This window comes from Chamaea fasciata, unplaced genomic scaffold (genome assembly GCF_029207755.1).
Source record: "Chamaea fasciata isolate MVZ Bird 193981 ecotype frontalis unplaced genomic scaffold, bChaFas1.0.hap1 SCAF_4, whole genome shotgun sequence".
In the NCBI taxonomy this organism is placed as follows: domain Eukaryota; kingdom Metazoa; phylum Chordata; class Aves; order Passeriformes; family Sylviidae; genus Chamaea; species Chamaea fasciata.
In genome coordinates this window covers 24,999,469-25,015,592 of record NW_027094089.1, presented here as the reverse complement: position 1 = coordinate 25,015,592, position 16,124 = coordinate 24,999,469, and the positions used below count along the sequence as shown (strand labels likewise).

At 35.5% G+C, this 16,124-nt stretch overlaps 1 protein-coding gene across 1 annotated transcript in view; it reads left to right on the top strand.

Moving 5' to 3' along the window:
* Positions 1-16,124, top strand: part of HCN1 (hyperpolarization activated cyclic nucleotide gated potassium channel 1) — a 162,704-nt gene that overhangs the window by 62,694 nt on the left and 83,886 nt on the right. The window contains exon 2 of the mRNA XM_066181128.1: positions 10,684-10,845. Coding sequence (XP_066037225.1) covers positions 10,684-10,845 — 162 coding nt within the window. The remainder of the gene's footprint in view (positions 1-10,683; positions 10,846-16,124) is intronic.

Here is a 16,124-nt window from a genome sequence, read left to right as displayed (position 1 = left end):
TCAAATATCCTAATGGAAATGTTTCAAAGTTTTCCTTCTGTTCAAGGAAGAATTAAAAAAGTAGGGGTGCATGGGATAATTGAAAGAAGAAGACCATGTTTACTTCAAGTCTGCAGTTTTGCTTCACCACATCTTCTCCAGTGGCCAGACTGTCACGTATGGGTTATGCTGTTGCTCATGAGCCAGTTTTATTCCAGCTGGATTTTGGAGACAGCAAAAAGCAGAAGCAGGCCATTGCAAAAAGGCTGTGCAGGGGTTGACATGCTAATCCCCTCAGAAGCCAAAAAGTGAAGAAGAAGTGTGTAATGAGAGATGTTTTTGCTTTGTGCTGTGCTTAGTGTTGCAGTATTTCAGCACAGCATTGAACCGTGGCCTGTGATGTCAAGGAAGAGCTAACACAAGCACCAGCCTGCACTGACCACCCTGATGTGAGGGTGCTTTAATTGCTGGAGTGCTTGTAACAAGTTGGAACTGGAGGTGGGAGTCAGAGAGTTAAAGGCTGCATGAATTGCTCTTGAAAGCAGATAAAATTTTGTAAATAATAAGCAGTAAGAAAGCAGCCTAAATTACTAAGCCTTGAGCATTGTGGTCTGGGTAGGATATTTACCAAAAAAAGCTCACTGTTGGTTGCTAAACCTGTAAGGTTTGCAGAATGCGGGGTGGAGCATGTAGTTCTGTGGGGCAATACGCAGCTGATTTTTTCTGATGTCTTTATGGATCCACTGGGAAAGGCTGCAGCCAATCCCACAGACAGTCCCTGGGAATAGATCAGTGGAAGAGTGTGAGGAATGAGCACATAAAAAGTTATTCCTGTTACCAAAGTCAGGCTGGACTTAAATACTGGTTTGAAGGAGATCTGGCAATAACATCTAGAAATGATCAGCAGAAATGTTGATACATGAAATAAGAATAGTTGAGAGGGCAGAGGTTTTCCTGGGAGAAACAATGGTGTGTGTGGTCTACTACAACATGAATGGCCAACTGAAAGCATACATTGAAGTAGCCTTAATTGTGCAAAAGTTGTTTATTTGTGTAATGTTCAACAACAGATCTCTCAAGACTCAGTAGTCACATAAAGTCTGACTGAAATAATGAAATGTTCAGGCCAGAATCTCTGAAGAGAGACCCCAGGTCACCTGGGGTGACTCCAGTGTTAGCAAGAGTTCTGGTAGGGAACCAGAATTAGATTTTGGAAAGGGCAGTCTAGCGGATCTATCTTTTTTCATTATTCCCATTAGGCATTGTGTTTAATGAGGTTAACTAGTTAAAAAAAAAAAAAAAGTTACTAAATGTAAACTTTTCTTTTAGAGGCTGTATTATAATAAACACTGTGAGAGGAACTTACACATTAGGCTTGCTGTGCACTAGCAGTTTTCTTTTTCAAAATACCTTTGCATAATAAAATAGCCATGTTAAAATTTTAATTATTTAATAATAATTTATTTTATAAAAAAAAAGAAAGGAAAATACCTACAACGCAATGGCTTCTCATCAGCCCTTCATTGTTAAAAGTGATAGCATTAAAATATAAAATCTAAGTTGGTTCCATATTGAATGCAGAAAAGTTAGCCATCAGGCACAAGTGTCAATTTTAAATAGATAAAAATCAAAGAACCCAAATAAGACCATGAAAGAACACTTCTTGCTTCTCACTTTATATTAGAAAATATTAGAAAAGCATTTCCTCTTTTCTAATACTACCTGTATGTCTATTTTGTCTTTTTTCTCAGTCCCTCACTTTTTTAAGCTTACAGGCTATCTGTAGAGACTTTTTGAGTATTAAGTGCTGTGAGCAAATCATGTTTGTGTGCATACAAGCATACTCTCACTTTTTTAATAATGATAGCCATGTATTTATCAGTTGTTGAACACAGAAAAATAGAAAAATTCAGCACATGAATAATTCAGATTAAAGTAGTTTTATGTACTAAACCAAATAAAGTAAACATGGTATTTTTGAAGAGAGACTATTGTATGCAAATTTCGAAAGCAATTTCTTTAAAATACTGTGTTTGGGTTTTTGGTTGGTGGGTTTTTTGGTTGGGTGGGTTTTTTTGTTTGTTTGTTTTGTGGTTTTTTTTTTTTGTATGTTGCTTTTTTACTAGGCAACTGAATTCTTAAATTTTGCAGGTGATTTTTGAGGCAAGTTATTAAGATTATGTTTCTGGTGTTGTTCTTTGTAACTGCCCAGGAATCTTTTTTTTTTTTTTTTCTTCTTCTTCTTTTTTTTTTTTTTTTAACCTTTTAAATTCTAAAAGATGGCCTCTATGTGATTTTGAGTGGCAGTTAAATTTTAACTATAGACTTAATTTGCACTTCCCATGAAAAAAGTTCTCTGTAATTTCATTCAATTAGCCATGTAATTTTTAGAATAATTTGTCTCTATTATTCAGCATTGACTTAGATCACAAATCACCCATTCCTTACTGGAAGAACAGTTTATTCATATATGTACTTTCAGATGTTATTTCCTGGATTTTGATGCCTCTGTGTTATTATGATATATGAGGGACTTAAATGTATTTGGTATCACAAGATCTTCATAGGAATACATAGATTTCATGTGTTTAGGGCCTTATGCATTCAACTAATTAGCAGTTCCAAATTTCACGCAATGTCATGCACTAATCAACTACCTTGAATTGTACTGATAGTGTTGGGGGTTTTTTGTAACTATTGGCCTATGAACTCTTCAATTAAATGACTATCAAAAGCAAAATTCAGATTCCAGCATAGTATGGAATTTTACGTATTTTATTCACAGCTTAAATTTATTCTTAACAATCCAAATCTATAAACATTAAAACAATTGTGCCTCACAATGAAACATTTCTTAGGCTTTTTAAAAGGAAGGTATTGCATGCTATTAAAAGAAAGCATTTAGAACCAGTTTCATCTCAGAACTTTTATTCCACAGGAAATTTAACATAATTACTTTAATTTTCAATTCCTTACCCATTATTTCCATGTTTGGAAGATTAACCTCATCAGCTTCAGAAAGACATCAGCCTAAATTCCCCAGAAGAAATATTCTTCATTATTTCTATTGTTTTCAATGAGATCATTACATTGCTGTATTATAATTATGACAATTGATTTGAAGCTCAGCTATGTGGCAGTGTGAGCTGGGGAGAAGGCATCACGTAAAAAGAACTGTGGTTAATTAACCATCCACTGAAATCTCAAAGTGATACTTTTAGGAGGAGTTAGGATCACACCAGACAAAACTTCCTTCAACTTTTCTACACACACTTTGCTTCCCAAACCCACATCTGCTGAGACATGTGACACACAGATCTAGTGGAAAAAATTGTGTTACAACAATAGTTTCAGATACAATTTTTGTAAATGTGAACAAGTCAAAGTTTCTGTGTACATCCAATTTTTTGGTACTTAATCCTCTGTGACAAAGTATCTGATTTCGTTTTGTATTCACAGAGATGGGAAGTTAAAAATATTACTACCTTAAAAATTTTTCTAAAAGGTCAGGAAAATACTGAGATTAAAAGAATGTGTCCCTTTTGTACAATGATAATTGTAAAAATATTTATAAATGCATAGAAAGCACTGTGGCTGATTTTTATTTATTCATTTTGATTGAATGACACTGTTTGATCCAGGGGTCTGGGGACTGGATCATTTCTCACCCATTTAAGTGTAGGATACAGTCAGGGCACTGCTCTATTCTGTCTCCTAAATACCTGCCTCTGAGGAAAAGACCCAGTGTGCTGAGGGTAGAGTGTGATTGCCACCAGTTATGTCTTAAAAATGAAAGTAAAAAGGGGTTCAGGGTTTGAGAAACTTTAATAATCAAAAATGTTGTAGAATAATTGTATCAGGCATGCATTTTTTGTGAAGACTGGTGTTTCCTAAGGTTCTCCCTGCATTGTTTTGGCATTTAGATATATTTTATTGTAGATTTCTTGGTAAATGTAAGTCTGGTATTTATTGCTTGTTTCAGATTTGCTGAGGATGAAAACTGCTTGTGTAAGTGTGTTTAAATTGGGGAACATAGATTTCAGAATCTGATACTAATTTCAAAAATTGCAGTCAGGTATCTGGTATTTCAGAAGTTGTAGGCAGTTGATATTTTGTTGATATTTTTTAGGATTCACATTGGTTGTTCAACTTCCTTTTTAGCAGAGTGGGAATCCCTACCTTGGCAAAGACTGAAAACGGATAACTTATTTCTCTTCTCTTGTTGCTGCCAAAGTACATCTTCCCATTAAGAAAAGAAACAGTTCCTCTTGCTCAGCTAGTATGAAAAATCTTAAATAATATTTTGTGCTATTTAGAGACTGGCTATATCTCCTAGCTGCCTTCTTTTTAAGATAAAAATAATTATGAAAGATAATAAATGTCCCTTCTAGCTCAGCTCCACACAGAGGTCTCCAGCCTGAGTTCAGTGATGCTGTCAGTGGAAATATTTGATCCATCAAGAGGCTTGAGCTGAAGTCCAGGTGATGCTGATGTTTGAAATAATGCTGAAGTGGGAACGGTCCTACACTTCAGAACTCTGTCTCTATGTTCATGTTCAGTTCCAGTGTTATTTGCCGTATGGCCACACTCAGTTTGTTACTATGACTCAAGGAGAAGAGTTACAGCTGAACTTCATCACAGAGGCAGCCTGTTTGTATTCTGTGTTTATGTCTTTCTGACAGCTGTGAGGTGTTTTTGGTTTGTTTCTACTTTCCTTCACTTAAGGTAAATGCTTAGTCTAATGAGGTACTTTATGTCATCAATATAAGTGATGAATGAGACCTCCACCTCCATAGAAATGAGTCAGAATTAGCACTGGTGATTTTATTTCAGAATCTTGAATCCTTTGTCATTTGCTTGCTTTTTTCATTGTAGAGATGAAGCGACTGCTCCTCTCTATTTAGATGTCAAGACAGGTCCCACAGATTTATCACATGAGGCTAACAAAACCACACATTCTGAAAGTGAAGTCATGCCCTCTGTGTGAGAGTTAATATTTAGTATGGCATTGGCCAATTTACAGAATTTATATGTGGTGTTTGCAGAATTTATCAAATAATTTATGTATGGTAAATAAATATTGCTTCCTGGTAATATGTGACCTTTTCAAGTCTTGCCTAAATAGTCCTTCAGCGAAGTAGTTATATTAAAACTTTCAGGTTTAAACTGTCACATTTCTGTTTTGTTGTGCTGTTCTTTTTGATCAGCAGAAGCTGGCTTCCATTTGTACATTTCCTTGAATTGGAATAAATGGGTCTTCTATTATAAAACCTTATGTCGGACTGACTCCATCCAGAAAGTAACAAATTTCAAAGGTCACATAAAATAGGCGATTCTCAGCTCTTTTTTTCTGAATATGTTTGATTAAAAATAGTTTGCTTTGTTTATTAAATCACTGGTGTTTTCCCTTTAGGGCCAACTAAAGCAGAAGCAGATCTTTGCATTTGTTGTCAGCTTAAGGTCACAAATACAATAGTATTAGATTATACATTTATTTATTTATTTATATGTAAACCTTTTCCCACTACTGAATTATCAATGATGAATTATTTATCATAAAATTAAGCACACATACCAGGAGTCAGTTGAGTGTAAAATGTTACCCTGAGGGCAAGGCCAAGCATTTCAATCAATGCGTGTTTACATCTGCTTGTGCGGATGCATTTCCAGTGTAAAGTGCGATAACCTGCAACTCTCAAAGAAACTGGCTTTGGTAGGAGTTGAATCAGATCCATGGTATCCCAAGTGATAGTTATGAAGAATGTATTTTGAAGCTGATTACTCGAATATGAAATAGATAAAGAAAAAAGCCACAGTTGCTTTTCAGTGTTTAAAGAAGATGGAGAGATGGGTGTTCAAAGAGAGGCATTGTGCTCTCCCTTTTAGATCATTTTGTTTCCAGGGAAGCTTTGTTGCAACTTCTATCTTAAAAGTAAACATTCAGCTCATGAGAATTCAAATTCCATAGTTTATAATCTCTATTTAGTTGGTGCTCTGAGGGATAAACCTAATAATTTTGGTCTGACCCAGAGACTGAATCAAAAAAACCCTTGTCACTTTTATAACTGTTATTTTGCTTATTTTGCCCTGCAGTCTAGCTTGGAGTTTCGCTGCTGTAAGTACAGCTTTCGGCATGCTTTACAGAGCTGCACACCTGCGGCTCTCCCTTTTTCCCCACTGTGGCTGTTTAACATTCCAGACTCTCACAGCTCACTTGGTGCAAGTGTCATTTCATATTGCCCAAGACATATTGCAGATCTCCATTTGAAGACTAAACGCATAGCTTTGTGATGCTAAGCACCTTCAGTACTTCTGAGAAGTGGGAAAGGTGTTGACATGAACTCAATGACCTAAGATTTGAAAAAAATTTTCTAGGAAAATCCTTAGTTTTTTTCCTTCATTTAATCAGAATTAAATTCTAATGATTTCTGTTAATTAATTTTTATATAAACTGAACCTAGAAATCAAGGGCAGTGGAATAACCATCCCTGGAAGTGTTCAAGAGATGATCGGATGTGGCACTTAGTTCCATGGACTGGTTGGCAAAGTAGTGTTCAGTCAAAAGTTAGACTTGCTGATCTTGGAGGTCTTTTCCATCTTTTTCGTGGTTCTATGATAGTATGATTCTGAACTGAACTAAAAATCACAGCTGAAGAAATATTACATACCAATTATCAGAAGGTAGAAGAGGTAACCTGTGCATTCCACGACAGCAGTTCAACAGCTTTTGTGCTCACTTGGTTACACTATACATGTGCTATTCATTCTATATGACAGCCCTCAAATGCAATTAGGCATGTGGGCTGGTAAGACTGGAACAGTTTTTCCATGTCAGGCTCAGAAATCAAAGTTAGCGGGACCAATTTGATGTATACACTCTCTTATAATGTGAGGAAGGAATAGTCTGCTTTCTGCTTCTTACCTGGGAATAAAAGGAGTCATTAATAAAGTGTGAGTGAAAACTGAGATAAAACATGTGAAGTCTGACTTCTTCAGCAATTTCTTATTCTCTCTTAGCAATACTGTGCCAAAATACTGGGAAATGTTGATCTGTGGTTCCATTTCAGCCATTGCCAGAGGCATTGTCAGTTATTCAGAAAAAAATTTTAAGGTTTCCAGGCTATTGATAAATTCTTGTAAAATTAATAAAGGAAGAAATTATGAGTTCTTAGAAGTGAGTTCACGGGCTAATTTTTCTATTAAACATTTTTCAAGTATATGGAAACCAGGAAAAATGGCAGTACTCCAGCCAAACACAGACAAGTGTAACAAATACTGTGATGTGTAACTGAAATTAAGCAGAGTAGTAATGAAAAAGGAGAAGTATTTATGGAATTTTTCTTATTGTATAAAACAAAACTGTAGGAAGAGTTAGTTCTCAGGAGAATTTTAATTTTTTCTCATGTGCAGTAATCTTAAGTAATTCCAGTAATTTCTTTAGAAATGTGTTGTCCAAAATTTACACTCTTACTAATTAAACTGAATACTTAGGTCTGAAATTAGGAATCTAAATAAAGTGGCAGATTTTCCAATGTATTTTGCAGTTGTAATTTCCTCTTATTTGCATGGCATTTTTGCATGGTAAATGTTTGATGATAACCAAGCATTTATATTTAACAAAATGCATGAAGGGCTTAGGAGCTTCAGTTGTGTGCAAATATTTGAATTTTTTTTTCCTGAATAGTATCTTGTTAAAAATTTGTTGAAAAAGAGAGATTTGAGCACACATCTGTTCTGCAAAATCAAGGTAAATTGATTTGTGGTCCTCTTATCTTTCTTTCTATCCCACTGGAGGACCAACTGATGGGCAAGCTACCATTTCCTCAAATGAATGGCATTAGTTTCCTGTTCTCCAGTTTATCTCTGAGAAAACTACTCTTCACATATCTTCTAGGAGTTTTAAAGAGGTTTAACTCATTAATACAGGAACTGTAATTTGTGGTTACAAAAAAAAAAAAAGCTATAAAAATATGGCCTCTTTTACTACTCTTGTTTCATTGTATCACAATCAATTTCTGAATGGAGGAACATTCAACATGAATATATTACTTCAGTCCACAGGCCATTTTGGATATTAGTTTAAAAAAATCAGCACATCTTACCCTTCCCACCCACCAAGTATAAATATGTCAATACATTACTATGGGCAAATATTATTGTTTACATTGTACAATGTATGTTTGCAGTATGATGATTTTTTTTTCCAAGCAAACACACATTTTCATAAGTTCCTTTTCAAAGAAAAAATATCAGATAATATTTTCTGGAAAGTGGATATGCAAAGATTTTTAAAATGTTTTTCCAACACTTGCTTAAGATTACTTCTGTTGAAGTTGTCTTCTTTAACACAGAGGCATCACAGTTATTAGGATAGAGTACACAAATACTAGACTATATAGGCAAAAGATAAGTGATAAAAGAATGGTATATTTGAAATGCTGCTAAAATGTTATGCAATCTAGATAATATCCTGGATATGTTCAAGCATTTTTAACATTGAACTATAAGCTGCTTCTGGAGCAAACAGTTTCAGAAATGATGGAAATTTTCAGTGTTGTCAACAGACTGTTGGCCATCATTTCCTTTGATGGATTTGGTTTCATACAGAATTTCCAACCTTTTAGCATTCTTGCAATATGTGACCATTTTGGCAGAGGCATACTAATAGTGCAAAGGCTTTGAGGAGAACAGTAACAAGATAAAAGAATCCTTGAAAAGCCCAAACCCAACAGGCTGGTGCCTAAGCCCATAGTTGCAGTGGCAGAAGGAGGATTCAGGAGCCTCGGGTATATGCAACTGCTGAGTTTTGGACTCTGGAAAGTTTTGACAATCAAGTCTTTCCCTGGCTCTCTTACAGTAAAGCCTAATGGGAAACTCGACAGAAAACTTCTGACACTTTTCATGTGATCGGGAATTATCTGCTCTTTGCAGCTGTAGTATAGGAACAATGTCAATGAAGTACAGCCTAAATGTGAGCTAGTGTTCCAAACCAGTAGTAATCCTTGCTGGTTTTTTCAGTTCTTAAAAATAAAATAATTTCAGTGCATATATCCACTATTTTGGTTCATAACATCTACTGAAACTGAAGCTATTGAAATGGCTGTAACATAAATACATTGCTTAGCAAGAAAAATGTGGTTTCCCATTTTATTTCCACTTTATATCCATTTGCAGTATCTCCTAAATAATAGTGTTATCTTCTCAATTTTTACAGAATCTAGATGGTATTTGGATAGGATTTATGTTAAAAGCCTCTATTTCCAATGACTGTTGAACTGGAATTTGGAATACATTCTTTTTGAATCTTCTAGACCGAAAAGCATGTTTTGTACATAGTTTTAGTGTCTGAGGTATGTTTCTAATATGCAGGGTTTGCATTTTGGGACTCAGAATATACACTGCCATTTTCAAACAGTGACCAACTCCCATGAACAGAAAGTTAAAGACACCACAGTGTGTCCTCCGTAATTGTACTTTTACTCACTTGCAATGTAGATACTTCATCTCTGTTTTTAGTTTAGATATGTAAAAGTTAGGACACAAACATTCCCTCTTTTATCTGTGAGGGTTTTTTATTTAAAAATGAAAAATTTCATGTACCAATATGCCCGTACATCTCTAGCAATATTTTCAGTCCTAAATCCTCTGGTTTCTATGTCTAGCCAGACTATTAGATAGTATTTTATACTTAAAATTCTATGAAACACCAACCGGACATTCTTCAGTTTCTAAATATAACTCCTGCATAGTGGTAATTATGCATATTACAATGTTATATATTTGTCTTTAGCTAATTGAATTGAATCAATTTAGTTGATTGTAAGAAGTATGGAGTATGTCTGTATTTATAGATTGGAAGTACATTAAAACCAATATAGCAGAGCAGTGCTAAATGCTTTTTGTGCTATATTGGCAGCTGACTGCTGTTCCTCATGAAAATTCTGTCCAGCAAATTTGCCCATGACAAACCTGAAAATGTCTCTGTTGTTTTTGAGAATTTAATGTGTGATTTACTGTAAAACAGTTTTCAGATGCAAATGGTTTGTGTCTTAGGAATGGAGGAATACATTGAAATCCAATTTACTGTATTAGATTGATGTGAATTTATCTGCTACAGTAGTAGCCAAAGAATTATCAGGTTTTTAGGAAAATGCTAATGATTAAGAGCTATAAACTACCTTTTTGTCATTTTTGAACTGGTATATGCAAATTGGATTAAAAGTATAGAAGCAGAAACCAAGAAATGTAACACTTGTATTGTTTCTTCACTCGGATTTTTGTGCATTTGAGAAGGTTATAAATGGAAAAGTGAATCTTCTGAAGGGGTCATTAAATGTCCCACAACTTTTGAGTACTTATGTACCAAATTCATAAGCAAGTAATGGTATCACTAGCTTTACCAGATGTTTTTAAATTTGTGAGTCTTGCTTCAACTGAAAGGAAACACTTTCGTGGGTGACTTCTATCCAATATATGCCTGTTTCAGCAGCTTACATAATGCAGGCATGCAGCCAAGAGTCAGGTGTATTAGTGTGGTTCTCTGCTGAAATAAATGTGCTCAAATTAATGATTCTGACTTAAAATCCTCAGGATTATTAGAAGTTCAGGATGACACTTTCTTCTTTAACCTGCCTGATTTGCAGAATTAAATGAGTTTCATTTCTGATTTGCAACATGTACATCACCTGTAATTTTTGTCTGCAGATTTTCCACATGACATACGATCTGGCCAGTGCAGTGGTGAGAATCTTTAATCTGATTGGAATGATGCTCCTGCTGTGCCACTGGGATGGTTGTCTACAGTTTTTAGTACCATTACTCCAGGATTTCCCACCAGATTGCTGGGTGTCCCTAAACGGTATGGTTGTAAGTATTGTTCATTTTTCATTGTGCTTTCTAAACATTATTTTTCTAAACAGTTAGCTTCAGAATTTAGTGTAAAAACACATGCCTAGTAATATGCTGCCCTGCAATTTATTCAACGGTACTTTCATATTTTGTTGGCTCGGTTGCTAATGAAGTAAAGTTTGTTTTGTAGTCCTCATGGTCAATAAAATGATATTGACTCATTATCAGTAAATGAGCCAGAAAATACTTCAAGTTTTAAAGTCATTCTAGTTTATTAACCGTTATTACCTAAAAAAAGCCACCAAAAAAAAAACCGGAAACACTCAGTTCACCACTGTTTTCAGTTTAGCTTGTAGTTCTAGAATGCTACTGAAGGTAGATTATTGGCATTAGTTTCATGTAATGTTATCCTCAGTTTGTAAACTTCTGCGTCATGTAATGATCCATTGTTTCCAACACACAGATCGAGATTTTTGTAAGTAAAATAGGATAAATAGACTCAGTTGTATGATAGTTTTCTGTGTGGGAACAGAATGTTCAAGGACAGAATGTGACTCTGCTTTATTTATAAGGACGTGTAATGACTTTCTATTTAAAGGACAATAGCTGTGAAAAATAATTTTTTGGTTTTTGTTTTTTTTTAAAGTCAGATAATGTGGCAGTATACAGAACGTTTTTATAAGAAATACAGCGAAATTGTTGGAATGGGCCTATAGCCAAAATAAAAAGTCCCAATCAGCTTTCTCACTGGTAATCTGAAAATATGTGTCTCTCCAGTTTTCATAATGTTAGGATCCATAAACCATTACCTTTACTGTAGATGGACATCTTGCTCAGTGTCACATAGTCTTACTGTAGAACCATAACTGTATTTGTTCCTTTAGGAACATGATACTGCACATTAATGTGGGAGCTCCTTGACTAAGACTGTCAGTCATACAGAGAAGTATTTGCAGTCATCAGGCAACATCTTTAATGATAACCAGCATGCTTGCTGACACCTCATTGTGCCTGCTTTTCTAAAAAAAACCCCACCAAAACTACTGACGTATCTTCAAAAATGGGATAGCTACAATGAAAGTAGGTCACCACAGTGCTGACTGGCACGTCTTTCCATTCTGCTGTATTCTGTGTTCTGCTTTCTAACATCTTCCATTCACATTTACAAAGCGTAAATTTTCTACCAGCTTTTTAAAGATCTGGATGAAAATCATGCTAGTGAATGAAAGGAAGCCTTGGATTACACTTAATTGAAGTATTTAACTTTTAGAAAACACTAAACTATTAAATTCTCTCTCCTCCTTAAGACCTACATTCAGTCTTAAGAAAGCTGTACACACTGTGCACATACTCAGATCCTCCTTTCTGCCTACCCACATTCAGGTTTTTTTATGGAAACAATATTCTCTCTCTCTCTCTCCTGTCCACATAATATTAGAAAGATCCTGTCTGAAAGTCGCAGCACTTAATTTTTTTTATCATCAACTGAATTGTTTATGCTGAATGAACATTGGGGAGATATTTGAATATAAAGTTCACAACATAGGCAGTCTTTTAAACCAGTGGCAAGATAAGGAGTGGTGGGCTGCCAGCCTGGAATCAGGAACATATTTAAGACCATTGTTAGGGAAAATCTCTAGACCTTTCCAGACATGCCATGGTGTTACGTTTCCTAGTTGTTTTCCAGGCTCTGGGAATGAATTCTTTAACTCTAAAAAAAGAGAGGGAAACTGTCATGGAAAATCAGTCCTCTAAAATGATAGTGGAAACAGAAGGAGGTTGATAATGATGATGATGGTGGTGGTTATCTGCATTTCTGGTGTATTCAGAGTCTGACAGATGACTTTGGAGTTTGAAAGGGTTTCACGTTCCTGATACTGCCAGAGCTTTTCCAAGAGGGAAACCTTACTCTCCTGGCATGCTGAAGCATATAGCAATTTAGTCTACTCTGAATTTTAACTTTTGTTACTGAAGTGACTGTATCTGGTACTGGGGTTTGGTAAAGTAAAATGCAAAGTAAAATTTTAAAATTATTAATTATGATCACTGGCTTGAAGACTTATTCAAGTCAATGTCTTCTCAGCCATAAAAAGTAAGTTTTTACAAAATGTAAGTCAGTAGTGAGTCAAAACTTTTGCAGATAATCTGTTAATAAAGGAAGTAAGGAACTCAGAAGGATGACGTTCTCAGCTGACACAGCCCAGACTACTCTTGCAGTCCATAGTTCTGTTCTATCTTGCACATTAGTTGCTTCAGGCTGCAGAGTGCAAGTACTTTTAAAAGCCTTGTCTTGAAACTGTTTCATCTGTCTGAACTGATGCATGAAAGTATCACATGCTCATGGTTTTAATTTATAAATACTGTAAAGGAAAATAATGTAGATTAAATTTAATGTCACAGAGGAATAGGAAAATGAACCTAGGTTGCCGGTTGCTTCCTACCTCTTTGAACAATGTGATTGAATGCAATTAAAATGAAGCAAATTAGTTAAATTTTTGTGTTTGAAAAGTTAACAGAAACCTCACAGTGCAACACAAAGGAAACTATAAGATGGAAAGCCCTCTCTGTAAAAAATGCATAGCTCTCTCTGTAAAAGGGGATAAGACTGGTTGACTGGTTAATGCTGTACCAACCTATAGCCTAAGTAGTTCAACAAAATTGTTCAGATTCCATTGATATACTCTCTGCCATGATAATAATTATGAGCCCATTTTGTATCTGTACTCTCAGCTTGAGCCTCTTGGCAGTTCCTAACATAGGCCTTCATCTTGCAATGAAATGACTGCCAGAGCAGACATCTTCCAGAATAGAAGATATTGGTGAACTGGTCATTAAAAAATAAGAGCATTGGTAAATATAATGTGAAAGTAAGTAGCAGCTGTTCTCCCCCTCCCTCACATTCCAGCCCATCCATTACAGACAAAATTAAAGTCAGTTACTTATAGAAGGGAATATTGCTCTTTGATGCAGTTTTAGTTTTTTCAACACTAGGATTTTTAAATTCCTAAAGAAGGTCTTTTCTGAAGAAGTTTCACAGACTGTCTTAATGATGCTGCCTAATTTCTCCTTGGCTCAGAAAGCCTATTATCTGCAGCTCCCTGTGTGATTTATCCTCTGCTTTCTGATCTGCATTGCTTTAGACTAGCGTACTTCCATAATGACTCATAGACTAAACATTTTTGTCATGCCTCAGAGTTTGAGCCAGTAGTTCCTTAGAAAATTAAGAGTAAAACTTGCAGATAAAACTAGGTATGCACAAAACCAGAAAAGCACGGTGTTCCTCTGCTATAGTCAGTCTATGCAAACCAACATACTGTGTTCAGTTTCTTTCAGGTGCGGTAATTGCAAAACCTGTGTGTGGGTCCCAGGTGGTGAACTCACCTAGCCATGTCTTACTTGGGAAGGGTTTCTAGGCAAGTATAGATGAGAAATGACACTTTTGCCACTGATGCCATCTGGCCATCCAAACATCACAGCCTATGATAAAGCATACCTTGCAGCAGATCATTACTAACAGTAGCTGAAGATTCCCAACCTTTATTTTCCTGTCTGTATTTGCAATAATTAGTTGTATGGTTAGGAAAACATATGGTCCCTTAAGCAAGGTATTTACCTGGGCTTTAGAGATTTTTTATTTATAATGTTCCCTTTGTGAGGTAAAAGTGTAGTGGAGAGGTATAGAATTTAACTTGAATTTTGAGGTTTTTAAAAGCCAAAAGAGATTGTAAAGCTTTTGGAAAGGCCTTACTTTTCTGGCATTTCCCCTGGCAGTCAGCCGATGGTTGCTCAGCAAGAGCCCTTCAGGTACTCTGATTTATTTTGCTTTGTCTTTTCCTTTCTGTCCTTGCAGTTGGATTGTTTGCAGCTCTCGGGGTGTTCAAGGATGGATTTAGTAGCCTGGGATTTTGCATTGTATTGACACCCATTTGGGTCTCCTCCTTTCCTCAGGGACAAAAGAAATCAGACCTTCATCTCTGATGGTATTAGCATTGCTAGTGAAAGAATTTGGGAATTTCTGGTGTAGAATCTGGAAGTCTCTTTCATTATAAAATGAATTACTTAAATGAATATTTGATAGGGAAATTCAGAAAGGCAGGAGATGGTTAGGATTTATAATGCCCTAAGAACTATGTTAACATATATGTAATATATAAAAAAGCTATTTAGTGTACCACCCGAAACTATAATTTTAATTCTTAACATTTCTTACTAATGAGCACTATTTTCAATTACACAATCACTTTTTTTTTGTAAGATCTCTGCTTTACTTTGTGGAGCTCAAGGACTTCATTACAGTCATTTTCATGTGTTATTCTGCCTTGGGTTTTGTCCTTTTTGATAATGCATCAGCTTAGCACCTTCTTCCCTATAGTTGTCAATTAGGGAGGCTAATTTTCTCATGAGATTTTTCTGTATTTGATCATTATGTGATAGTCATCATTTAGAGTTTCACAAATATTTCTGAGTACCTTTTCTTTATTATAAAATATTATGGAGCCACATTTAAAACATTAGATTCCGTTGATTTCATTTGCAGTGCTGAGCAATAAATGCTTTTGTAAATCAAATCCTACAGTTCTATATTGGGTGCTTAAAAAGTATGGACCATATGGGAATCATCTGATTCCTAGAGGCACTGAGGATCTGATGAGGTATACTTCTATTCTGATGTATTTTGTACTCATATATTTATATTAATGTGTGTCTATTTAGTTAGTGCAGTTCTTCTTGGAACAGATAAAAGTGTGAAATTACGAATCAGAGATGGACTGGGCTCAAAATTACTAAAATTGCTCTAGTCAGATGCCCTGTTTACAACACAGTTTGGAAATACAGTAATATTGGTAACAATATGTAACTGACATTCTTAGGACTAAGATACATATTTTTTTAAATCTACAGTGAGTAATTATATTGCTTCTGTTACATGCAGCTGTTCAGAATTCAGTTGCTGGTGTCTCCTGCCCTCAGTACTGACCTAGTCACTGAGGTCAGTCTGCTTCCTCCTGCATTAAGATGATGAAGTAGTGACCTGTTTCACTGGTCTGGCATGAAGTGATTGGCCTAAAAGTATATTAGCTCAGGAAAATATATTAATTTGTGTGATTTAACAGTAAAAGAAACTGCAGAGGAGAATTTTGTGGATGTGCAGTGCTAAAAAGCAAGGTAGGGTTAATGCAGACTGAGGACTTGCATTAGCTGTGATAGCAAAATTCTATGCCAAGCTGGTGGGGACTGGAGAAATAGGGTATCTGAGGACACTCTTGATTTAACTCAGTGTGTTGTGATCAATGAAG